Source organism: Felis catus, chromosome E3 (genome assembly GCF_018350175.1).
Source record: "Felis catus isolate Fca126 chromosome E3, F.catus_Fca126_mat1.0, whole genome shotgun sequence".
Lineage (NCBI taxonomy): Eukaryota > Metazoa > Chordata > Mammalia > Carnivora > Felidae > Felis > Felis catus.
Window position 1 is genome coordinate 26,055,278 of NC_058383.1, and position 17,736 is coordinate 26,073,013.

Genomic DNA, 17,736 nt, shown 5'->3' on the forward strand with positions numbered 1-17,736 from the left:
CCTGAACTCACAAATTAGAAACTGCTTCGTATCAAGAGCCCAGGTGGTTAAGGTGAAGCACGATCCACACAGGTGTAAGGCATTACTTGTATGGGACAGGTGCAGTAATGAGCCAAGCAGAGGGGCCCCCTTGCTCCACACCTGAGCTCCTCCATCTCATGCTATCTCACGGTGGATCAGATATGTAAATGTTCTGAAAAGTTCCAACTTTGAGAATTTAGGAAGGTATTTGTGAAGTGCTACCGTACTGAGACAATCCATATTATTAATGAGCTGACTTCTTGCCACCTGACCTCAATTCAAAGATTATAAAAACGTATTATCAGTCATGTGCTATTTTAGTCACTCCTTTTGTAATTGAGCTTCACACAAAATCATCTCATTGCCTCAAAAATGAACTGAGCCATTCACCGCAGCCACATAAAGGATCCGATCCTGCAGAAATTTCAGAGCGGCTACCTATTTTTTATACTTAAAACTATAGGGGTTAGCCGGCTTTCAAGTAACTGTTGGAAAGCATATGTTCCTTTTATCATTTTGGACTAATTAATATTAGAGTTGAAGAGGAGGATGGGGAATATCCCCTGAATATTCTGATGTTCCCCACTGGCACGCTCTGATGCCTTTTATGGTCAGGCAAGTTTGGGAAGAACTACAGCAGTGGTCCCTTATCCCCAGGCAGACACCTGAAACCATGAATAGTACTGAACCTTATACAGACCATGTTTTTCCTATCACACACACCTGTGACAAAGCTTACTTGAGAAGTCAAGCACAGTAAGAGATTCACAACAATAATATACTGTAATACACGTTATGGGAATGTAATCTCTCAAAATATTGTCCCATACTCACCTTCTTGTGACGACGTGAGACGATAAAATGCCTACGTGACAAGATGAAGTGGGACGAGTGATGTAGGTGCTATGACCTAGCGCTAGGCTGCTTCTGACCTCCTGACAAGGTCACAAGGAGGGTCATCTGCTTCCTGACTGCAGTTGACTGTGGGTCACTGAAACTTCGAAAAGCGAAACCATGGATAAGGTTCTCTAGATTCTGGCTCGGATCTCAGCCTGGCTTTCCACCGAGACCATTTGGGGAGCTCTAAAGAAAAAGTGCAGGAGCCTGATTTAGTTGGTCTAGACTGGGGCCTGGGCCTGGCTGTTGTCGATCAGCTCCCCCCGTGATTCCGAGCATAGCCAGCATTGACCCGGAAGCCTAACGGGAGGCCCTGAGAGGACTGGAGGAGAGTTGGCCTCTATTATAGGGCTGAACTGTATTGACCCAAAATTCCTATGCTGGAAATCTGAACCCCCGAAACCTCATAATGTAACCATATTTGGATATATGGCCTTTAATTAGGTGAGTTATATTACAGCCATTAGGGTGGGGCCTAATCAAATCTGCCCGGTGTCCTTATCAAGTAGAGGAAATTTGGACACGTAAAGGTACATACAGAGCAAAGACCGAGTGAGGACACAGTGAGAAGGTGACCATCTGCAAGCCAAGGAGGCGTCAGAATGAAACCAAAACTGTGGACCCTGACAAGGACCATGACCTTGGACTTCCAGCCTCCAGAACTGTGGAAAAATACATTTGTGTTGTTTAAGCTAGCCAGTCCGTGGTATTTGGTTATGGCAACACTTGGCAGGCCAATACATCCCCTATCTCAAGCCCAAGTTTTTTGTTTTGGGGGCGTTTTTTTAGTTTATTTATTTATTTTGAGAGACAGTTGAGTGGGGGAGTGGCAGAGGGAGAGAGAGGAAGAGAGAGAGAGAATCCCAAGCAGGCTCTGTGCTGTCAGCACATATGGGGCTTGAACTCTTGAAACCATGAGATCATGACCGGAGCTAAAGTCAGATGCTTAACTGACTGAACCACCCAGGCCCAAGCCCAAGTTTTAAAAGCATCCTCATATCCGAATGCATGTGAAACCTACAGAGTAGATCTTTCTCCTTTGTTTATACCTCCAGTAGAAACAGGAGTTAACACAAGCAATGGAGGTTCATGGAGACGTGTTCCAGATAGAGGCTCTTAGCATATGGTAAGTGAGCAAAAATGTTGCTCTTGGAGCAAGTCCATATTTCAGTGCAGAAGCCAAAGAAGCACAAAACAGCTTTAAGATGACACTGAGAGGGGAAAAAAATTACTTTAAACATCAGTTCAATGGACTGCCTTCACTAACCCCACAGATAAGTCTCCCATAGTGTCCTGGGCTTCTCCTTCACAGCACCTGTCACAATTACATTTAATTACTGCTCAATAGTAATTAAATTACTGTCTAAATTAATCTGCTAGAAATGAAGCACATGAGGGCAGAGTGTGTCTTGACTTGCTCAACATCTTATTTATAACCACTTCGCACATATTTGTTGAATGAATGAATGAATGAATGAATGAATACTGCCACCAACTGCTAGCAGGGATGATACCAAAAAATTTTAACTCAGTTGATGAAATTTTGTTAATGAAATGAATTAACGAAAAAATAAGTGAATGAAAAAGTGAATCAGTGACTGAGCACTGATTGGATGCTTGTGTTTCAAATGTATGTTAAATGTTTGCAAAATTCAGTTCCAATTAGATTTCACAGTAGTGATTACTCAAGAGGGGATGTCTCCCCTGAGTGATTTGGTAAATTGCACCTTTCTGCTGGATGCTTCAGTTCTAAGTACCGTCACATGCCTTGTGAATCATTTGGCAAATCTGCAAAAAAATGCCATATATTGGGGCATCTTGCTGGCTCAGTCAGAAGAGCCTGCCATTCTTGATCTTGGAGTTATGAGTTCAAGCCCCACATGGAGTGTAGAGATTACTTAAATAAAATAATTAAAAAAAAAAAAAAGACTGCTAGGGATGCCTGGGTTGCTCAGTCAAGTTAAGCATCTGACTCTTGATTTCAGCTCAAGTCATGATTTTGCAGTTTGTAACATCGAGCCCCGAGCTGGGCTCTGCACTGACAATACAGAACCCACTTGGGATTCTCTCTCTCTCTCTCTCTCTCTCTCTCTCTCTCTCTCTCTGCCCTTCCTCTGCTCATGCACTCCCTTTCTCTCTCAACATAAACATTTTTTAAAAAAGAATGCTATATATACTGCGTGTGTGTGTGTACACACACACACACACATACGTGCACACATGTACATTACACACACACACACACACACACACACACACACACGTTCCACACATCACTGCTGGATTGATGTTTGATTCAACAAGACTTAGATGTTGACTTATGTGTCAACCTCACAGGGGCTAAGTCCCAGTCCACACCCACCCCCACCCCAGTCCAACCGCAAACACTTGTACTTGTTTGTAGACAAGGCCTCTCGTTGTATTTTACCTTTGGGTAACATGGGATGTTTTTGTTCAAAACCATGAACAAATGCAGGTTCCCCAATTCAGAAACTTCACATTTCTGTTTGAGGATCCCATTTTTATTCAGGCTGGACTATTTGAGCACCAGTTTCCAAACTTTTGTCAGGTCTGGGAGCAGAGATTTCTAAGAACCAATAATTCATATGCACATCTCTTGAAGACTAAATGCATAATTCCCAGGCTATCTCTCCCAGGTTTTTGTGAACCAGTTTAAATGTTACAATAGTCTTTATTTTAAAATCCCAAATATTTTATCTTGGGAAATCAGCAATCCAGGAAGGAAATTGCCAAATTTACTTCAGCATTTACACTGTGGTCAGTTTCTGCTCCTGGCTAATGATTTAAATTCCCTCCTGGGAAGCTCCAAAAGGCCCAGGGGTCATGGAAGAAGTTGTTCCATCTTGGTATTTTCATTTGACGGGTGTGTGGCTGCCGCAATAAACATTACACCTTTGGATTCTCTTCTTGAACTGATCGCCTAAATCGCAGGTCTGGGTTGGACACAGAAAAGAGTCGTTAGCACAGATATACGCCCTGCCTCACATCTCCAAGGTTAGACAAAATTCAAAATCACACAGCTTCTCATGCCTCCTGCCTTCTCATGCTAAGTTTCTTCAATTCACCCCTGGAACGTCCATCATTTGGATGCCATCAGTAAATGCGATCCCAAAACGATGAATGGGTTTGTTTGGTTCCTCCCCACTATTCATTCCCCTCTGGCCTCAGCTCCAGGTTTTCTTTGGGAAGCCCCTCTTCCCCATTCTCAGTCCTCGTGGTCTGTTAGGTTGTACCACCTCTATTTACAGATCTCTGATCTGGCAAATGAAATCATCACATTTTCATGGCCACAGCAACTGGTTCATGGTGCACATGTCACCCAGTTGGATCCAATGAAACACAGTGAGAATTCTGGGTGTCTCATTCCTTCCCACTAGACTTGAACCTGAGAAGGTACAAGAGGCTGACGAAAGGGTCTTGCAATTGTTAGGAAGAACCTATTTGAGAAAGGAGTTAACGTGGAAAAGAATGGAACAGAAAGAAACCAGGTTCTGGTAACCTATTGCATCCCAGCTTCTGGCCGCACCTAAAGCAAGAATTATTCTTGGATTTTTGCTGAAGCCAGCTTGGGTGGGTTCTTTTCATTGAACGAGTAACTGATATATGAGCAGTTCTGACCCTCTACCTTGAGATACATCATTTGGTTAAATGAGGTCTTCAGTGCCAACGCCCTTACTCACCATGAGCAGCATTGTGTTCCCTCACATGCAAAGGGCTTGTTTGCTGAAAGAGAAGAAAAGCAGTGGCCTCATCACTGGGAAAGAATACAGGCCCACCTCCTGTTGCCTCGTTGGTGGGATTTGCGAGCCCCCACCATTTTAAAATTAAGATATGGCAGATGAAGACCAAGGCTCAGCCACAGACGCAGCAAAAAGGTTTGGTTTGGTCTTTTAGGGACAGTAATTCCATTAGTTTATCCGTTCATTTACAGACATTTACTGAGCATCGACAATATGCCAGGTAATATATTAGGACCTGGGGCTGTCAGGGTACAGATCAAGACTCTGCCTGCATAAGATTTGCAGTAGGGCCTGTAGATCCCATAACTACCTCGTGCTGACAATATCAATGTGCACAGATAATGAATGGCCTGGCAGTCTCTTCCAACAAGGTCCTAACTTCTTAAATGAGTGGCATTTGAATTAAGATGGGTTTATGGTTGGGGTGCCTGGGTGGCTCAGTCGGTTGAGCATCTGGCTCTTGATTTCAGCTCAGGTCATAATCCTGGGGTCATGGGATCGAGCCCCACATCAGGTTCCATGCTGAGTGTGGAGCCTGCTTACGATTTTTCTCTCTCTCTTTCCCTCTGCCCCCTCCATGCTCATGTGCTCTCTCTCTCTCCCTCTCAAATAAATATTTTTTTTAATTTTTTTTAATGCTTATTTATTTTTGAAGGAGAGAGAGACAGAGTGTGAGCGGGGGAAAAGCAGAGACAGAGGGAGACACAGAATCTGAAGCAGGCTCCAGGCTCTGAGCCGTCAGCACAGAGCCCGACGCGGGGCTTGAACTCACGAACCACGAGATCATGACCTGAGCCGAAGTCGGACGCTTAACCGACTGAGCCACCCAGGTGCCCCTCAAATAAATATTTTTAAAAAGATGGGTTTACTGTTTATTCATATTTTCCAGGACACCAAGGATGCGAGCAAGGGCTTTGGAATTAGAACAGGAATGAAACTGGTAAAATCTTTTTAAGAGCATGATATGGCAATTATCTATTAACATCATTATGTGCACGCCCTTTGGCAAAAATACTCACATAAAAATAATTGAAACAAAAATATTTCACTACACAGTTTTTAGTATTTTAAAAAAACTGAAAACAACCCAAATGTCCATATATGTACAGACCGAAACAATGTCCGAAATACAGTACTAAGTGATGAGGGACGGGATTATGATACTATGTGTATAGTAAAGCCCCAGTTTTCTAATAAACAAAAAATGTTAGTAGATGCATGTATATTTGTGGATGCCCAGGGGAAAAGATCTGGAAGAATGTACACTGAATCATTCACACGGTGGGGTGAGGGCATTTTCCTTCTCGGTGGGATATACTTCTGTATGATTGGATTATAGAAAAGATGCGTGCAAACTCCATGAGGGCCTTCACCATGACAGGTTGAACGAATGAGTATTATTTGTTAAATAAAAAATAGAGAAATGTTTAAACATAAAAAGTGAAGTGCCCCATGTCATTCTAGTTTCCTGATGCACTTTTCTGTGTCACAGGGATCCGAAGGCGACCTTCACTCTCACCTCTACATCCCTCCTTTCCATGGTGAACGAGCTGGTGTTTGCTCTCTTCTCCATATCCTGCAGCTTGGCCAACTTTTCTATCAGGAACATTTTATCTTTGCCCTCCTGCCAAGAAGGAAAGCAAAAACAAGAACAAAAACGTGGAGGTTGGTGTGAGCAAACGATGGAAAGAAGGTTGATTTTTTTTTTTTTTTAGGCAGGTAGGGTTCCAGACACAGGATAGAGACTGCCACCATGTTTCCTCTTGATGAAAGAGTAGGAACATTTCACAGCAAAGCCAAATTAACCCATACCTTCCTGAATTGGCACATTCTCCACTAAAGCAATTCCAGCAGGCTCAAGTAGCAGCCTTCTCTATCCCGCAGCTAGAAGCAACTTACACGCCCAGGACTGTCTGAAGGCCCAGGACAAATGGTGTGTAGCAGCCCCTTCTCGGCATGCCCTCCGTCTCAGAACGCTGTCTGGGCACCCAGCACTGCCTGGGCTGGCCCTGTCTTCCCATTGAGAATGTCAAAGCTTATATAGCTCTGCATCGAGGGACATCAAACATATTTCACCTGGCAAAGTTATCAGTGTTAATGGAGTAGACCAGATAAACATCTCCCAAACTGGGAAGAGGAACAAAGCAAAGGGTTATGTCCTCCCCAGGAGCATGACTCACTTCCCTGTGAATCTGTTGCAGATGAGAGGGCGGTATAATCCACCAGTGTTGAAGTGGGCTAGCAAGCACCATTGATGGGTTGTCCGGTCTAGACCAATCCCATTTCTCACACCCTTGTTTCTCCTTCAACTTTCAGTCACTGATTTTAGCAATTAGCTATTATTATTATTTAGCATCCAACAATTATTGCTGTGGTATTTGCTTCATAATAATTTTCTATTTCCCTCATTCTTTCTACTTTTATTCACTGGAATTCTGCAAAGAAGAGCTGTCCTTGGGAAATGGCATTTTAAACAACTCCGCAAGGGGCGCCTGGGTGGCTCACGTTGGTTAAGCGTCTAACTTCACCTCAGGTCACGATCTCACAGTTTGTGGGTTTGAGCTCTGTGTCAGGCTCTGTGCTGACAGCTCAGAGCCTGGAGCCCGCTTCAGATTCTGTGTCTCCCTCTCTTTCTCTCTCTCTGCCCTTTCCCTGCTTGTGCTCTCTCTCTCTCTCTCTAAAATAAAATAAACTTTTTTTTTTTAATTTTTTTTTCAACGTTTATTTATTTTTGGGACAGAGAGAGATAGAGCATGAACGGGGGAGGGGCAGAGAGAGAGGGAGACACAGAATTGGAAACAGGCTCCAGGCTCTGAGCCATCAGCCCAGAGCCCGACGCGGGGCTCGAACTCACAGACCGCGAGATCGTGACCTGGCTGAAGTTGGACACTTAACCGACTGCGCCACCCAGGCGCCCCTAAACTTTTTTTTTTTTAAAGCAAGTCTGCTAGCAGTCTTGGATATAGCCAACCTGTTTGTAAATTGCTGGTCTGTAACAGCTGTTTCCATACTTTCGTGCCAATTAGAATTACCTGGAGAGCCTGCAAAAATGCAAACTCAGGATTTATCCAACTCATCTTGACTCGGGGAGATAAACCTGCATTTTAGTTAAAAGCACCATTCAAATCCCACCATTTACTAGCCCTATGACTTTGGGCAGCTCACTTCGCTCTGTAAACCTTAGAATCCTTAATTTTAAAATAGGAATTAAAGATGTGTATGTCCTAGTGCAAGTAATAAAAATTAAATCAGAATTTTTGTTCATTATTTAGCACATGTCAGGCATCATGTAAGTGCTCAACAAATGTTATCTATTGCCACTACTGGTTAGAGGAGAGCAGGGTAATTGGAATTTGCATTTTTAATAAGCATCCAAGAGTTACTGATGTAGGTGATCACACTTTGAGAAGGACTGTTATTAGCCTATTCCCAGCCCCTTAGGCTGGGTTCCTCTGGAGACAATGTCCCTGTCTTTGTGGCACATCCTCTGGACAAGATTCCCAAGCATGCAGGCCTGCAGTGATGCTTCTGGTGCCTCCCTGAAATGATGCCATCTAAATTCCTCCCCAGTTTACCTGGTACTGCCCTTACAATAGAAGGCTTTAGAAACAAATCTCTCCCCTGGTAAGATCTCCGTAAGACTTGCCCAAAACAATTCAAAGTGCTACATCAGAAAAATACAGGTGATGCTTCTGGAGACGAGCAGGGGAGATCATAAGTAAACCATGCCCTTTCTTTACACCATCTAGAAGACCAACTCAAATGATCTGAAACCCAAAGGTTCAAGCAGCTAGAACCGTGAGGAATCTTGGGCACCTGGGTGGCTCAGTTGGTTAAGCATTGGACTCTTTATTTTGGCTCAGGTCATGACCTCATGGTCATGAGACTGAGCCTCAAATCAGGCTCCATCTGCATTGGGTATGGAGCCTGCGTGGGATTCTCTCTCTCCCTCTCTCTGTCTGTCCCTCTCCTGCTCACTCACATATGCACTTGGCGCAGTCTCTTTCACTCCTTCAAAATAAATAAATAAACATTTAAAAAACAAAAGAACCCTGAGGAATCCTGCTTCTTCCCCAAGTTCTTAGATGTAAGTGTTCATGTCACAATTACGTTGCTATTTAGAAGAAGAGAGAACGAGTCCAGTATCAATGAGCATCCATATTCCCAGACTGTGGTCTCTAAATACCATCTCACCAGGACTCCTTGAATAAATGTCTGACTGGTGTTCTGGGACAGGTAATAAACAAGAAGAGCCTGGAACATCTTGTCCTTTCAGAGAGCAAGAAAACTATCGAAGACTTTCTGGGGTCGTGTCAAAAGAACCCGGGAACTAATTCAAAAGGAATTTGATTAGCAACGAATCAATGAGGCTATTTAAGCATAAAAAAAATTATTACAATTGAAAGAGGCAAAGTATACTTAAATCTATGAATTCATAATGATAATTTAAAAATCCTCACTGGCCACATTTGGGGGTTGCTAGGAGTAGTTGGTTGAATAGTGTCTCCTTTGTAAAAATATTTGTCCAAGTTAAACCAACCCCAGTACCTGCAAATATGGCCTTGTTGGAAATAAGGTCTTTGCAGACATAATTAAAGATTGTCGGATGAGATCATTCTGAATGAGGATGAACCCTAAATTCAATGACAAGTCCTTAGAAGAGAAGGAGAAACAGGCACACAGAGAAAAAGAATTTGTGAAGATGGAGGTAGGAATGGGAGTTATGAAGCCCTAAGCCAAGGAACAGCCAGGTTAGCCAGTGGCCACCAGAATAAGCTAGGAGAGGCATGGAACAGATTCTCAGAGATCCAGAAGGTACCAACTTCCTGACACCTTGATTTTGGACTTTGGCCTCCAGAACTATGAGGTAACAATGTTCTGTTATTTTAAGCCACCAAGTTCGGGGTTATTTGCCACGGCAGGCCTTAGGAAATGAATACCCTAGGGTATCAACTCAGCATTTCAAAAACTGGTCAATGAAGGGGGAAAAATCAGGCATTTCTCTTTCCTCTATAAACTATATTTCAAGGTAATCAAATAGTTGATAAGCAAAAATTATTTTTTTCATAGAAAAATTCTAGCTAATAAATGCAAAAGAAATGGTAGGATTAGAGTACTACTGTTCTGTCATTTCTAACGAAATCAGTGGGTCTTCTAGGCAATACTCCTCAAAGGCTGCAAAATCCATCAGGTGAAAGGAGAGTGGGGAGCTCTCTGATGGATGGGTCAGGCTAACAAAGCATGGACCCACTGATCACTTTTCACACCACACAAAAAGAGACATGTAGACATTTTATGTCTCAAGGGGATACCATAAGAAGTGCATAGCATCATCTATGAAGTGTTCTGGCTAAAACACTGAAATGGATTTAGTCGGGTTTTTAAATCTCATTGCCAGGGTACAGGAAATAAAAAGAAGCATACTAAATACCACCACAAAGCTGCAAATCAGATATATCCAGAATGTGAGAACTACTACAAGACAAAGGACCTGTTTTCTTCAATGATAAATGGCAAAGAAGAAGGGAGGGGTGAACAATTATAGATTCAAGGAAACAACAGACATATGGACCAAATGCAACATGTGGCACTTTCCCAGACCCTGATTCGAACAACTTGACTGTAAAAAGACACTTCATGGGACCAATGGGGCAATTTCACCTTTGATGGCATGTGAGACGATAATAAGGAATTATCAAGTTTTCTTTTAGGTATGATGAGGGTATTATGGTTATGTTTTTTTTTAATCTCTCTCAGACACATAGAAATTTTTACAGATAAAATGATATAAAGTCTAGGATTTGCTTTAAAACAATCCAGATATTTGCAGTGAAGGGTTAGTGTAGATAAAATAAGAATATACAAAAAAAATTTTAAGCTTATTTACTTATTTTTGAGAGAGAGAGTGTGTGCATGAGCAGGAGGGGGACAGAGAGAGGGAGAGAGAGAGACAGAGAGAATCCTAAGCAGGCTCTGTGCTGTCAGTGCAAAGCCCAACTTGGGGCTCAATCTCTCAGACTGTGAGATCATGAACTGAACTGAAATCAAAAGTCAGATTCTCAACCGACTGAGCCACCCAGGCACCCCCAAGAGTATACAAATGTTGACGGTAGTTGGTGCTGGGTGGGGGGGCAGATGTAAGTTCGTTGTACTATTCTCTTTTGGAGTATAACTGCAAGTTTGCATTATAAAATGTTTACAGAAAAGTGGGAGGATGGGGCGCCCGGGTGGCTCAGTCGATTGAGCGTCCAACTTTGCCTCAGGTCATGATCTCACGGTTTGTGAGTTCGAGCCCCGTGTCGGGCTCTTTACTGATGGCTCAGAGCCTGGAGCCTGCTTGGGATTCTGTGTCTCCCTCTCTCTCTCTCTGCCCCTTCCCCGCTCACAGCTTTGTCTCTCTCTGTCTCTGAAAACTGAATAAACCTTAAAAAAATATATATATATAAAAAAAAAGAAAAGTGGGAGGAGGATACCAGAGGAGCTAACTGAACTTACATTAATAATCTGTTCATGGAGCAATCTGATCATAATCTTCCTTCCCTCTGTGATCTGCCAGTAAAGATAGGTGATGATTCTGGAGAAGAAAAGAAAGAATGACAGACACTTTTGCCAATATTTTGCAGGCCCCAAATTCCAAGTGGTCTCAAAGGAACTGAGATATTCTCTTGCAAGTGGATTGTGTTCCAACAGTGTTCCTGAAAAGTTGTGTCTGGATGAATTACAGGTTCAATACATCCGAGCAACCTGGCTGCACGTGGAATCACATGAAAGATGGAAAAAAGACTCATTCCATAGCCTGTCCTCGGATTAATTAACTAGCATCTCTGGGCATAGGGCCAAACAATAGTATTTTTTTTTTATGTTTATGTTTTTATTTTGAGAGAGAGAGAACACTTGGAGGAGGGGCAGAGAGAGAGAATCCCAAGCAGGCTCCATATGTCCGTGCCGAGCCCAATGCCGGCCCCATCCCACGACCCTGGGATCATGACCTGAGCTGAAATCAAGAGCCAGACGTTCAACCGACTGAGCCATCCATGCACCCCTATTTTCTTTCTATTTAATATGGAGCACTCCATTGGTAGTATAACCACATCCAGACCTATCTTCAAAAATTAAATTCCAGGGGTGCCTGGGTGGCCCAGTCGGTTAAGCGTCTGACTTCGGCTCAGGTCATGATCTCACAGTTTGTGAGTTCGAGCCCTGTGTCGGGCTCTGTGCTGACAGCTCAGAGCCTGGAGGCTGCTTTGGATTCTGTGTCTCTCCATCTCTTGGCCCTTCCCCTGCTCATATTCTGTGTCTCTCTGTTTCTCAATAATAAATAAACGTTAACAAAGAAATTTTTTAATAAAAAAAAACACAAAAATTAAATTCCAGGAAGAGATGATGATTAAGAATCATTCAAGTATTGCCAAATATAAATGTAAAATAAAACTTGGCTGTAATATAACTATCTCACAGACTTCTAAATCAATCTCCCATGTATTTTAAGTTTACAAAGTAAATTCCCACAAGAATACAGAATGAACATAGCATAAATTCTCATATGGAATATACTTACCTCCAGAAACTATATCAGTTAAATTGGATAATAAAGGCTTGGAATCAAAAATTTCATAAAAGGAAAAAAAGATGTGCCCAGTGGGTAATATGAAACTCAAAGTATCTTCTTAAAATAGGATCATTTAGGGGTGCCTGGGTGGCTCAGTCAGTTAAGCATCTGACTTCAACTCAGGTCATGATCTCGTGGCTCCTGAGTTTGAGCCCCGCGTTGGGCCCTGTGCTGACAGCTCGGAGCCTGGAGCCTGCTTCAGATTCTGTCTCCCTCTCTGCCCCCCCCTGACTCATACTCTGTTTCTCTCCCAAAAATAAACATTAAAAAAAAAAAAAAGAAAAAAAGAAAAATGAATGGTAATTTCAATTCCTGTTCCAGTATATCCAGCACATCTACCTTTAACTCGAGCTTGCTGAGAACCACATCTCCACCACATACTGAAACCTGTAGATCTGCTGGCTTTAAATTCTTGATGTAACAATTCACATAGCTCATCAAAATTAGAGTCACATGTATGACTCCGGCATCTTTTCAGGTGCAGAGGAGTAAAAGACAGAAAGCCAAAGAGTACCGTGGAGTCCCCTCCACCTCAGGCATCTGGCATCCACCCCTGGCGGTGGGGCCAGAAATAATTGTTTTTATTTGAAAACAAAAGAACGAGGGGCGCCTGGGTGGCGCAGTCGGTTAAGCGTCCGACTTCAGCCAGGTCACAATCTCGCGGTCCGTGAGTTCGAGCCCCGCGTTGGGCTCTGGACTGATGGCTCAGAGCCTGGAGCCTGTTTCCGATTCTGTGTCTCCCTCTCTCTCTGCCCCTCCCCCGTTCATGCTCTGTCTCTCTCTGTCCCAAAAATAAATAAACGTTGAAAAAAAATTTAAAAAAAAAAGGAAACAAAAGAACGCTATCACACATATGAACAATGCCCAACCCATTTGAACATAATGCCAATCTTAGAAAGCATCACACATATAATTTTCCTAAGCATTCTCAAATCCAAATTTTCATTTTGTTTTCATGCTCTTTCTTAAAAGGGGACACAGCAGGTATTGCTTTCTTCATAAAACAGGCAGAAAAAAAAACTCACAAAAAACAAAAAATGAAAACACCTGGGACAAGATGATAGTAAGCAACTCTTAAAAATTCAAGGGCATGGGGCACCTGGGTGGCTCAGTCGGTTGAGCGTCCGACTTCGGCTCAGGTCATGATCTTGCGGTCCCTGAGTTCGAGCCCCGCGTTGGGCTCTGTGCTGACAGCTCAGAGCCTGGAGCCTGTTTCGGATTCTGTGTCTCCCTCTCTCTCTGACCCTCCCCCATTCATGCTCTTGTCTCTCTCTGTCTCAAAAATAAAAACATTAAAAAAAAAAAATTCAAGGGCAAAGTCAGGAGCATCCAGAACACTGAGCTACACTGTAGCCGTTTGCTCTCCTGGGAAACATTCCCCAGACTATCCACATGTCTTGTTAATGACACGTTTTCTCCACCAGTTTCCCAAAGCACTCCACTTACAACACAATGAGGGTGAGGATGAAAAAGAAGTGCACACTTCCGATGAGGTTCTGGTAGATCCAAACAACCCACAGGTAGCCGGGCCTTTTACTCAGGGTATCGATCCAGCTGTAGATGGAGTGAATGAAGAAGGGCAGACCTCGAAATGGGCCACAATCAGCTGAAGGTTTCAATCTGGTAAAACAGGAGACAGGAAAACATCCGTAGTGTGAGACTCTGGTATAGCTTGTTCTAAAACCAAACTGTCCTTTCTGGGCTCTGGACCTGGAACCAGCAATGCCTGCCTGATGTACCCATACCCTCCCTCCCAAGGAAGCTCTCTTCCTCACGGCCTCAACAGGTATGTTTTGTCCGTGTGACCCCACTGAGGCTCAGCTCCCAGACAGGGTTATATCATCTGATCTAATGGTAGCCGATCCCAAGAGTGGCAGTGAACTTTGTGGTATCCTGGCTTGAATAAATGAACTGGGTGATCAGATTCTTTTTCTTGGGAACTTGAACTAAGACATATGAAGAAGGGACCCTGCAATCTATGGAAGGTGAGGTTGTGGCAATGAGGGCCACATGCAGTCAGTTGTTATGAATTAGCAGAAACTAGCAGGAAACTAAGAACTGGTTAGGAAGAGAGAGAAAAGAGAGAAGCAAAGACATCATAAAACAGAGTAGCCTGCCCTGAAGCCACTTGAGTTCCTGATGGTTCCAGTTCCATCTGTATCCTAACAATCAACTCCTGGGGCACCTGCGTGGTTCAGTCGGTTAAGTGTCCAACTTTGGCTCATGTCATGATCTCGCGGTTCGTGAGTTCAAACCCCACATCCGGCTCTGCACTGACAGTCTGCCTGGGATTCTCTCTCTCTCTCTCTCTGACCTTCCCCCCACTTGCTCTCTCAAAATAAATAAACTTAAAAAAAATCAACTCTTTTGTTTGTTTGCTTCATTCATTCATTCTATAAAAGCTTATTTCACCTGTTCCAAGTGCTGTGCTAGATACTAAGCCCTTGGGGATTCCATAGCAACAAGACAGACATGGTCTCTGTCCTCCCAGGTTTACATTTTAGTAAGAAAAATGGACAACTAATGAGCTAATGATTAAACAAAGATTCAAGCGAAGGCATTTCTGACTGTGAACGGTGGAGTGAAGAAAAGAAAGTGCCCCTAGAGGGAGAAGAGGTGGGAAAGACAGTAGGCAAGCGTGGTCATGAAGGTTAGATCTTGAGGATGACTTCTGAGCTGAGACCCAGAGTGGGGGACAGAAGGCCACCAGGCAGAGGGAGTGGGGAGAACACACACAGGACTCCACCTTGTGTTGGGAGAGGCTCACAGGGTCCCAGGAATGGAGCAAGAGTCATGAGGATGAAGGAAGGGTGGAGCCAACATGGGGTGAGGTTGAAGAGCAAGGAGGGAACCAGCTCAGACAGGGCATTTCGGTTCATTTAGTGGAAGTTTAGTCCCCATTCTGGGAAACTGCAGGCCTCTAGGAAGTGAGGAAGTCCTGCCATCACCTGGTGGGTGATGACCAAACTAAGACACATTTGCTCCTTTGGCTGTTGTGTCTGCTGGTTACCAAGGGGACTTGGGTTCAATACTGTATTAAGCACGTCTTCTTACTCTGATGTTTTGACATCTGGGGCCTTACAGACCCTGGAGAGATAGCCCCTCCCGGGAGCTCCCCTACATGGTATGTCTTTTCCATGCAAAACAACCAACCCAGAGCCCACACCCCACCCTCCACCTCCTCCATCAGGCTCTCACACTCAGGGTCACTCTCCCCCTGCCCTGATCCCCACAGGGCCAGGTAACCAGATAAATCCAGACAGCCCCCAAAGCCACTGAAATTGTTCAAACGAGCCAATCCTAAACCTGCCTATCCTCCCTCGTCCTTTCCTTCCCAGGGAAACCACAATAAAGGTTCTTTTTTTTTTTTTTTTAATTATTTTTTAGTGTTTATTTATTATTGAGAGACAGAGCATGAACATGGGAGGGGCAGAGAGAGGAGGAGTCACAGAATCCAAAGAAGGTTCCAGGCTCTGAGCTGTCAGCACAGAGCCCCACGCGGGGCTCAAACTCACAAACTGAGAGATCATGACCTGAGCTGAAGTCAGACGCTTAACCGAAGGAGCCATCCAGGTGCCCCAACCACAATAAAGGTTCTTGCCCACACTTTCTCCTCACTCCCGCTGTGTCCTGACCAACCCTGGGATTCCCTCATGTGGCCCCCTGTGGTGTGGCATCCCCACCCCCACTACCACTTCTACTGGGATCTGAGCAAAATAAATCATCTTTCCAATGACATTCATCTCCTGATCTGCTGGCCTCACCAAACCTTAATAATAATAAAACCTACATTTTACTTATTTATTTTAGAGTAGGCTACACACCCAATGTGGGGCTTGAACTCATGACCCTGAGATCAAGAGTCTGATGTTCTACCGACTGAGCCACCCAGGTGTCCCAAAACCTACATTTTAAAACACTCACTCACCCCATCTCTAAGACCTCTCCACAAGCCACGGTTTCCTACCTCCAGATGGTGATGGCCAGGGTGCACAGGACCCCGGTGAAGGATGGGAAAAAGAGCAAGAAGATGAAGAAAGTCATCATCTGTGAGGCTCGCCAGGCTTTGCTCGGAGGCTGGAAATTCATCATCAGGCTGATCTGAAGACAGAGAAGCAGACACCTCCCATCTGTGGCCAGAGGGACAGGCCAGAGGGACCCCAGCCAGGCAGTGGCTTCCCGATAACCCTTCCCAGCACCCCTCCCCACTGCCCCCCGACTCAGTTCCAACCACGGGGCCACATGGGACTGGGAGAAGCTAATTCGTTCCACCTTCAGGCTGACTCACGTTTTTGACATAAAACATGATGAAAAGAGAAATCATTTGGATAAAGGGCAGCAGAGGGCAGAAGAAGGTTCCAATCCTATGAGGGAAAAAGGGTGAATGTCAAAAGTCAGGGGAAACATGAAGACAGAATGTGGTGGGGGGAGGGCAGGTACAGGGGATGTGGAGGGAAGGGAAAGAGGGTGTTACAGGCTGAACTGTGCTTCTCCAAAACGCGTATGTTGGAGTCCTAGTACCCCTAGTACCGCAGACTGTGACTATTTGGAGAAGGGGTCTTTAAAGAGGTAATTAAAGTAAAAGGAGGTCCCTAGGGTGGGCCCTAATGCAATATAACTGGTGTCCTTAAAAGAAGAGATTAGGACCCAGATACACACAGAGGGACCATGTGAAGACTGTGGAAGCAGGTGCCATCCCACAGGCCGAGGACAGAGGTCTCAGAAGGAACCAACTACGAACACCTTGATCTTGGACCTCTAGCCGCCAGAACTGTGAGAAAATAAATTTCTGTCGTTTCAGCCACCCAGTCTGTGGTATTTGTTATGGACGCTCTAGCAGACTAATACAGAGGGAGCGTGCTCTATGGCTGTAGACCAGGAGCGTTCCCACCACACCCAGTATACCTGGCTGCTCCCTTCCCAGCTTTGGAAAAGAGAGTTTGCAGAAAGCACCACCCACACACCACCAAATGGTCTTCAGCAAGCCCTAACCTAGGTGTCCCGAATGCAGGACATGTCCTCCTGCTTCCTCCATGGCATTCAAGAAGGTCTGAGGTCCCGCAGGGAGAGGCATTAAACTGCACTGAGTTACAGATGGGAAGGGCATTGTCTCTCAATTCTCCCCAATGCTCCTGAGTGCCGAGAGAAGAAAATCTCACTTTGGTGGTCCTAACACTTGCCAACCTCCCTTTGTTCCCAAAAGAAAGGTGGGAGGGGGGAGGTAAAGCTTTAAACTGAGAGACTTGGCAGACGGGAGCATCCAGCTAGAATTTAATGACTGTTGGTGATTGGCTTGGTTTTATTTTATTTTATTTTTCTTATTTTGTTAAAGTTTATTTATTTATTTTGAGAGAGACAGAGACAGCTTGAGTGGGGAAGGGACAGAGAGAGAGAGAGAGAGAATCCCCAGCAGGCTCCATGATGCTGCCAGAGCAAAGCCCCATGCAG

General features: G+C 44.3%; 1 protein-coding gene across 5 annotated transcripts in view; it reads right to left on the bottom strand.

Moving 5' to 3' along the window:
- Nucleotides 1–3,656: 3,656 nt before the first annotated feature.
- Nucleotides 3,657–17,736, bottom strand: part of TMC5 (transmembrane channel like 5) — a 92,115-nt gene continuing 78,035 nt past the window's right edge. For all 5 annotated transcript variants that reach the window (XM_045047536.1, XM_023246721.2, XM_045047537.1 and 2 more), the window contains 7 exons: nucleotides 16,577–16,652; nucleotides 16,256–16,389; nucleotides 13,735–13,908; nucleotides 11,175–11,253; nucleotides 6,199–6,303; nucleotides 4,620–4,662; nucleotides 3,657–3,872 (listed from right to left, as the gene is read on the bottom strand). In XM_045047536.1, the coding sequence (XP_044903471.1) occupies nucleotides 3,826–3,872; nucleotides 4,620–4,662; nucleotides 6,199–6,303; nucleotides 11,175–11,253; nucleotides 13,735–13,908; nucleotides 16,256–16,389; nucleotides 16,577–16,652 (658 nt within the window). In that variant the 3' untranslated portion in view covers nucleotides 3,657–3,825. The remainder of the gene's footprint in view (nucleotides 3,873–4,619; nucleotides 4,663–6,198; nucleotides 6,304–11,174; nucleotides 11,254–13,734; nucleotides 13,909–16,255; nucleotides 16,390–16,576; nucleotides 16,653–17,736) is intronic.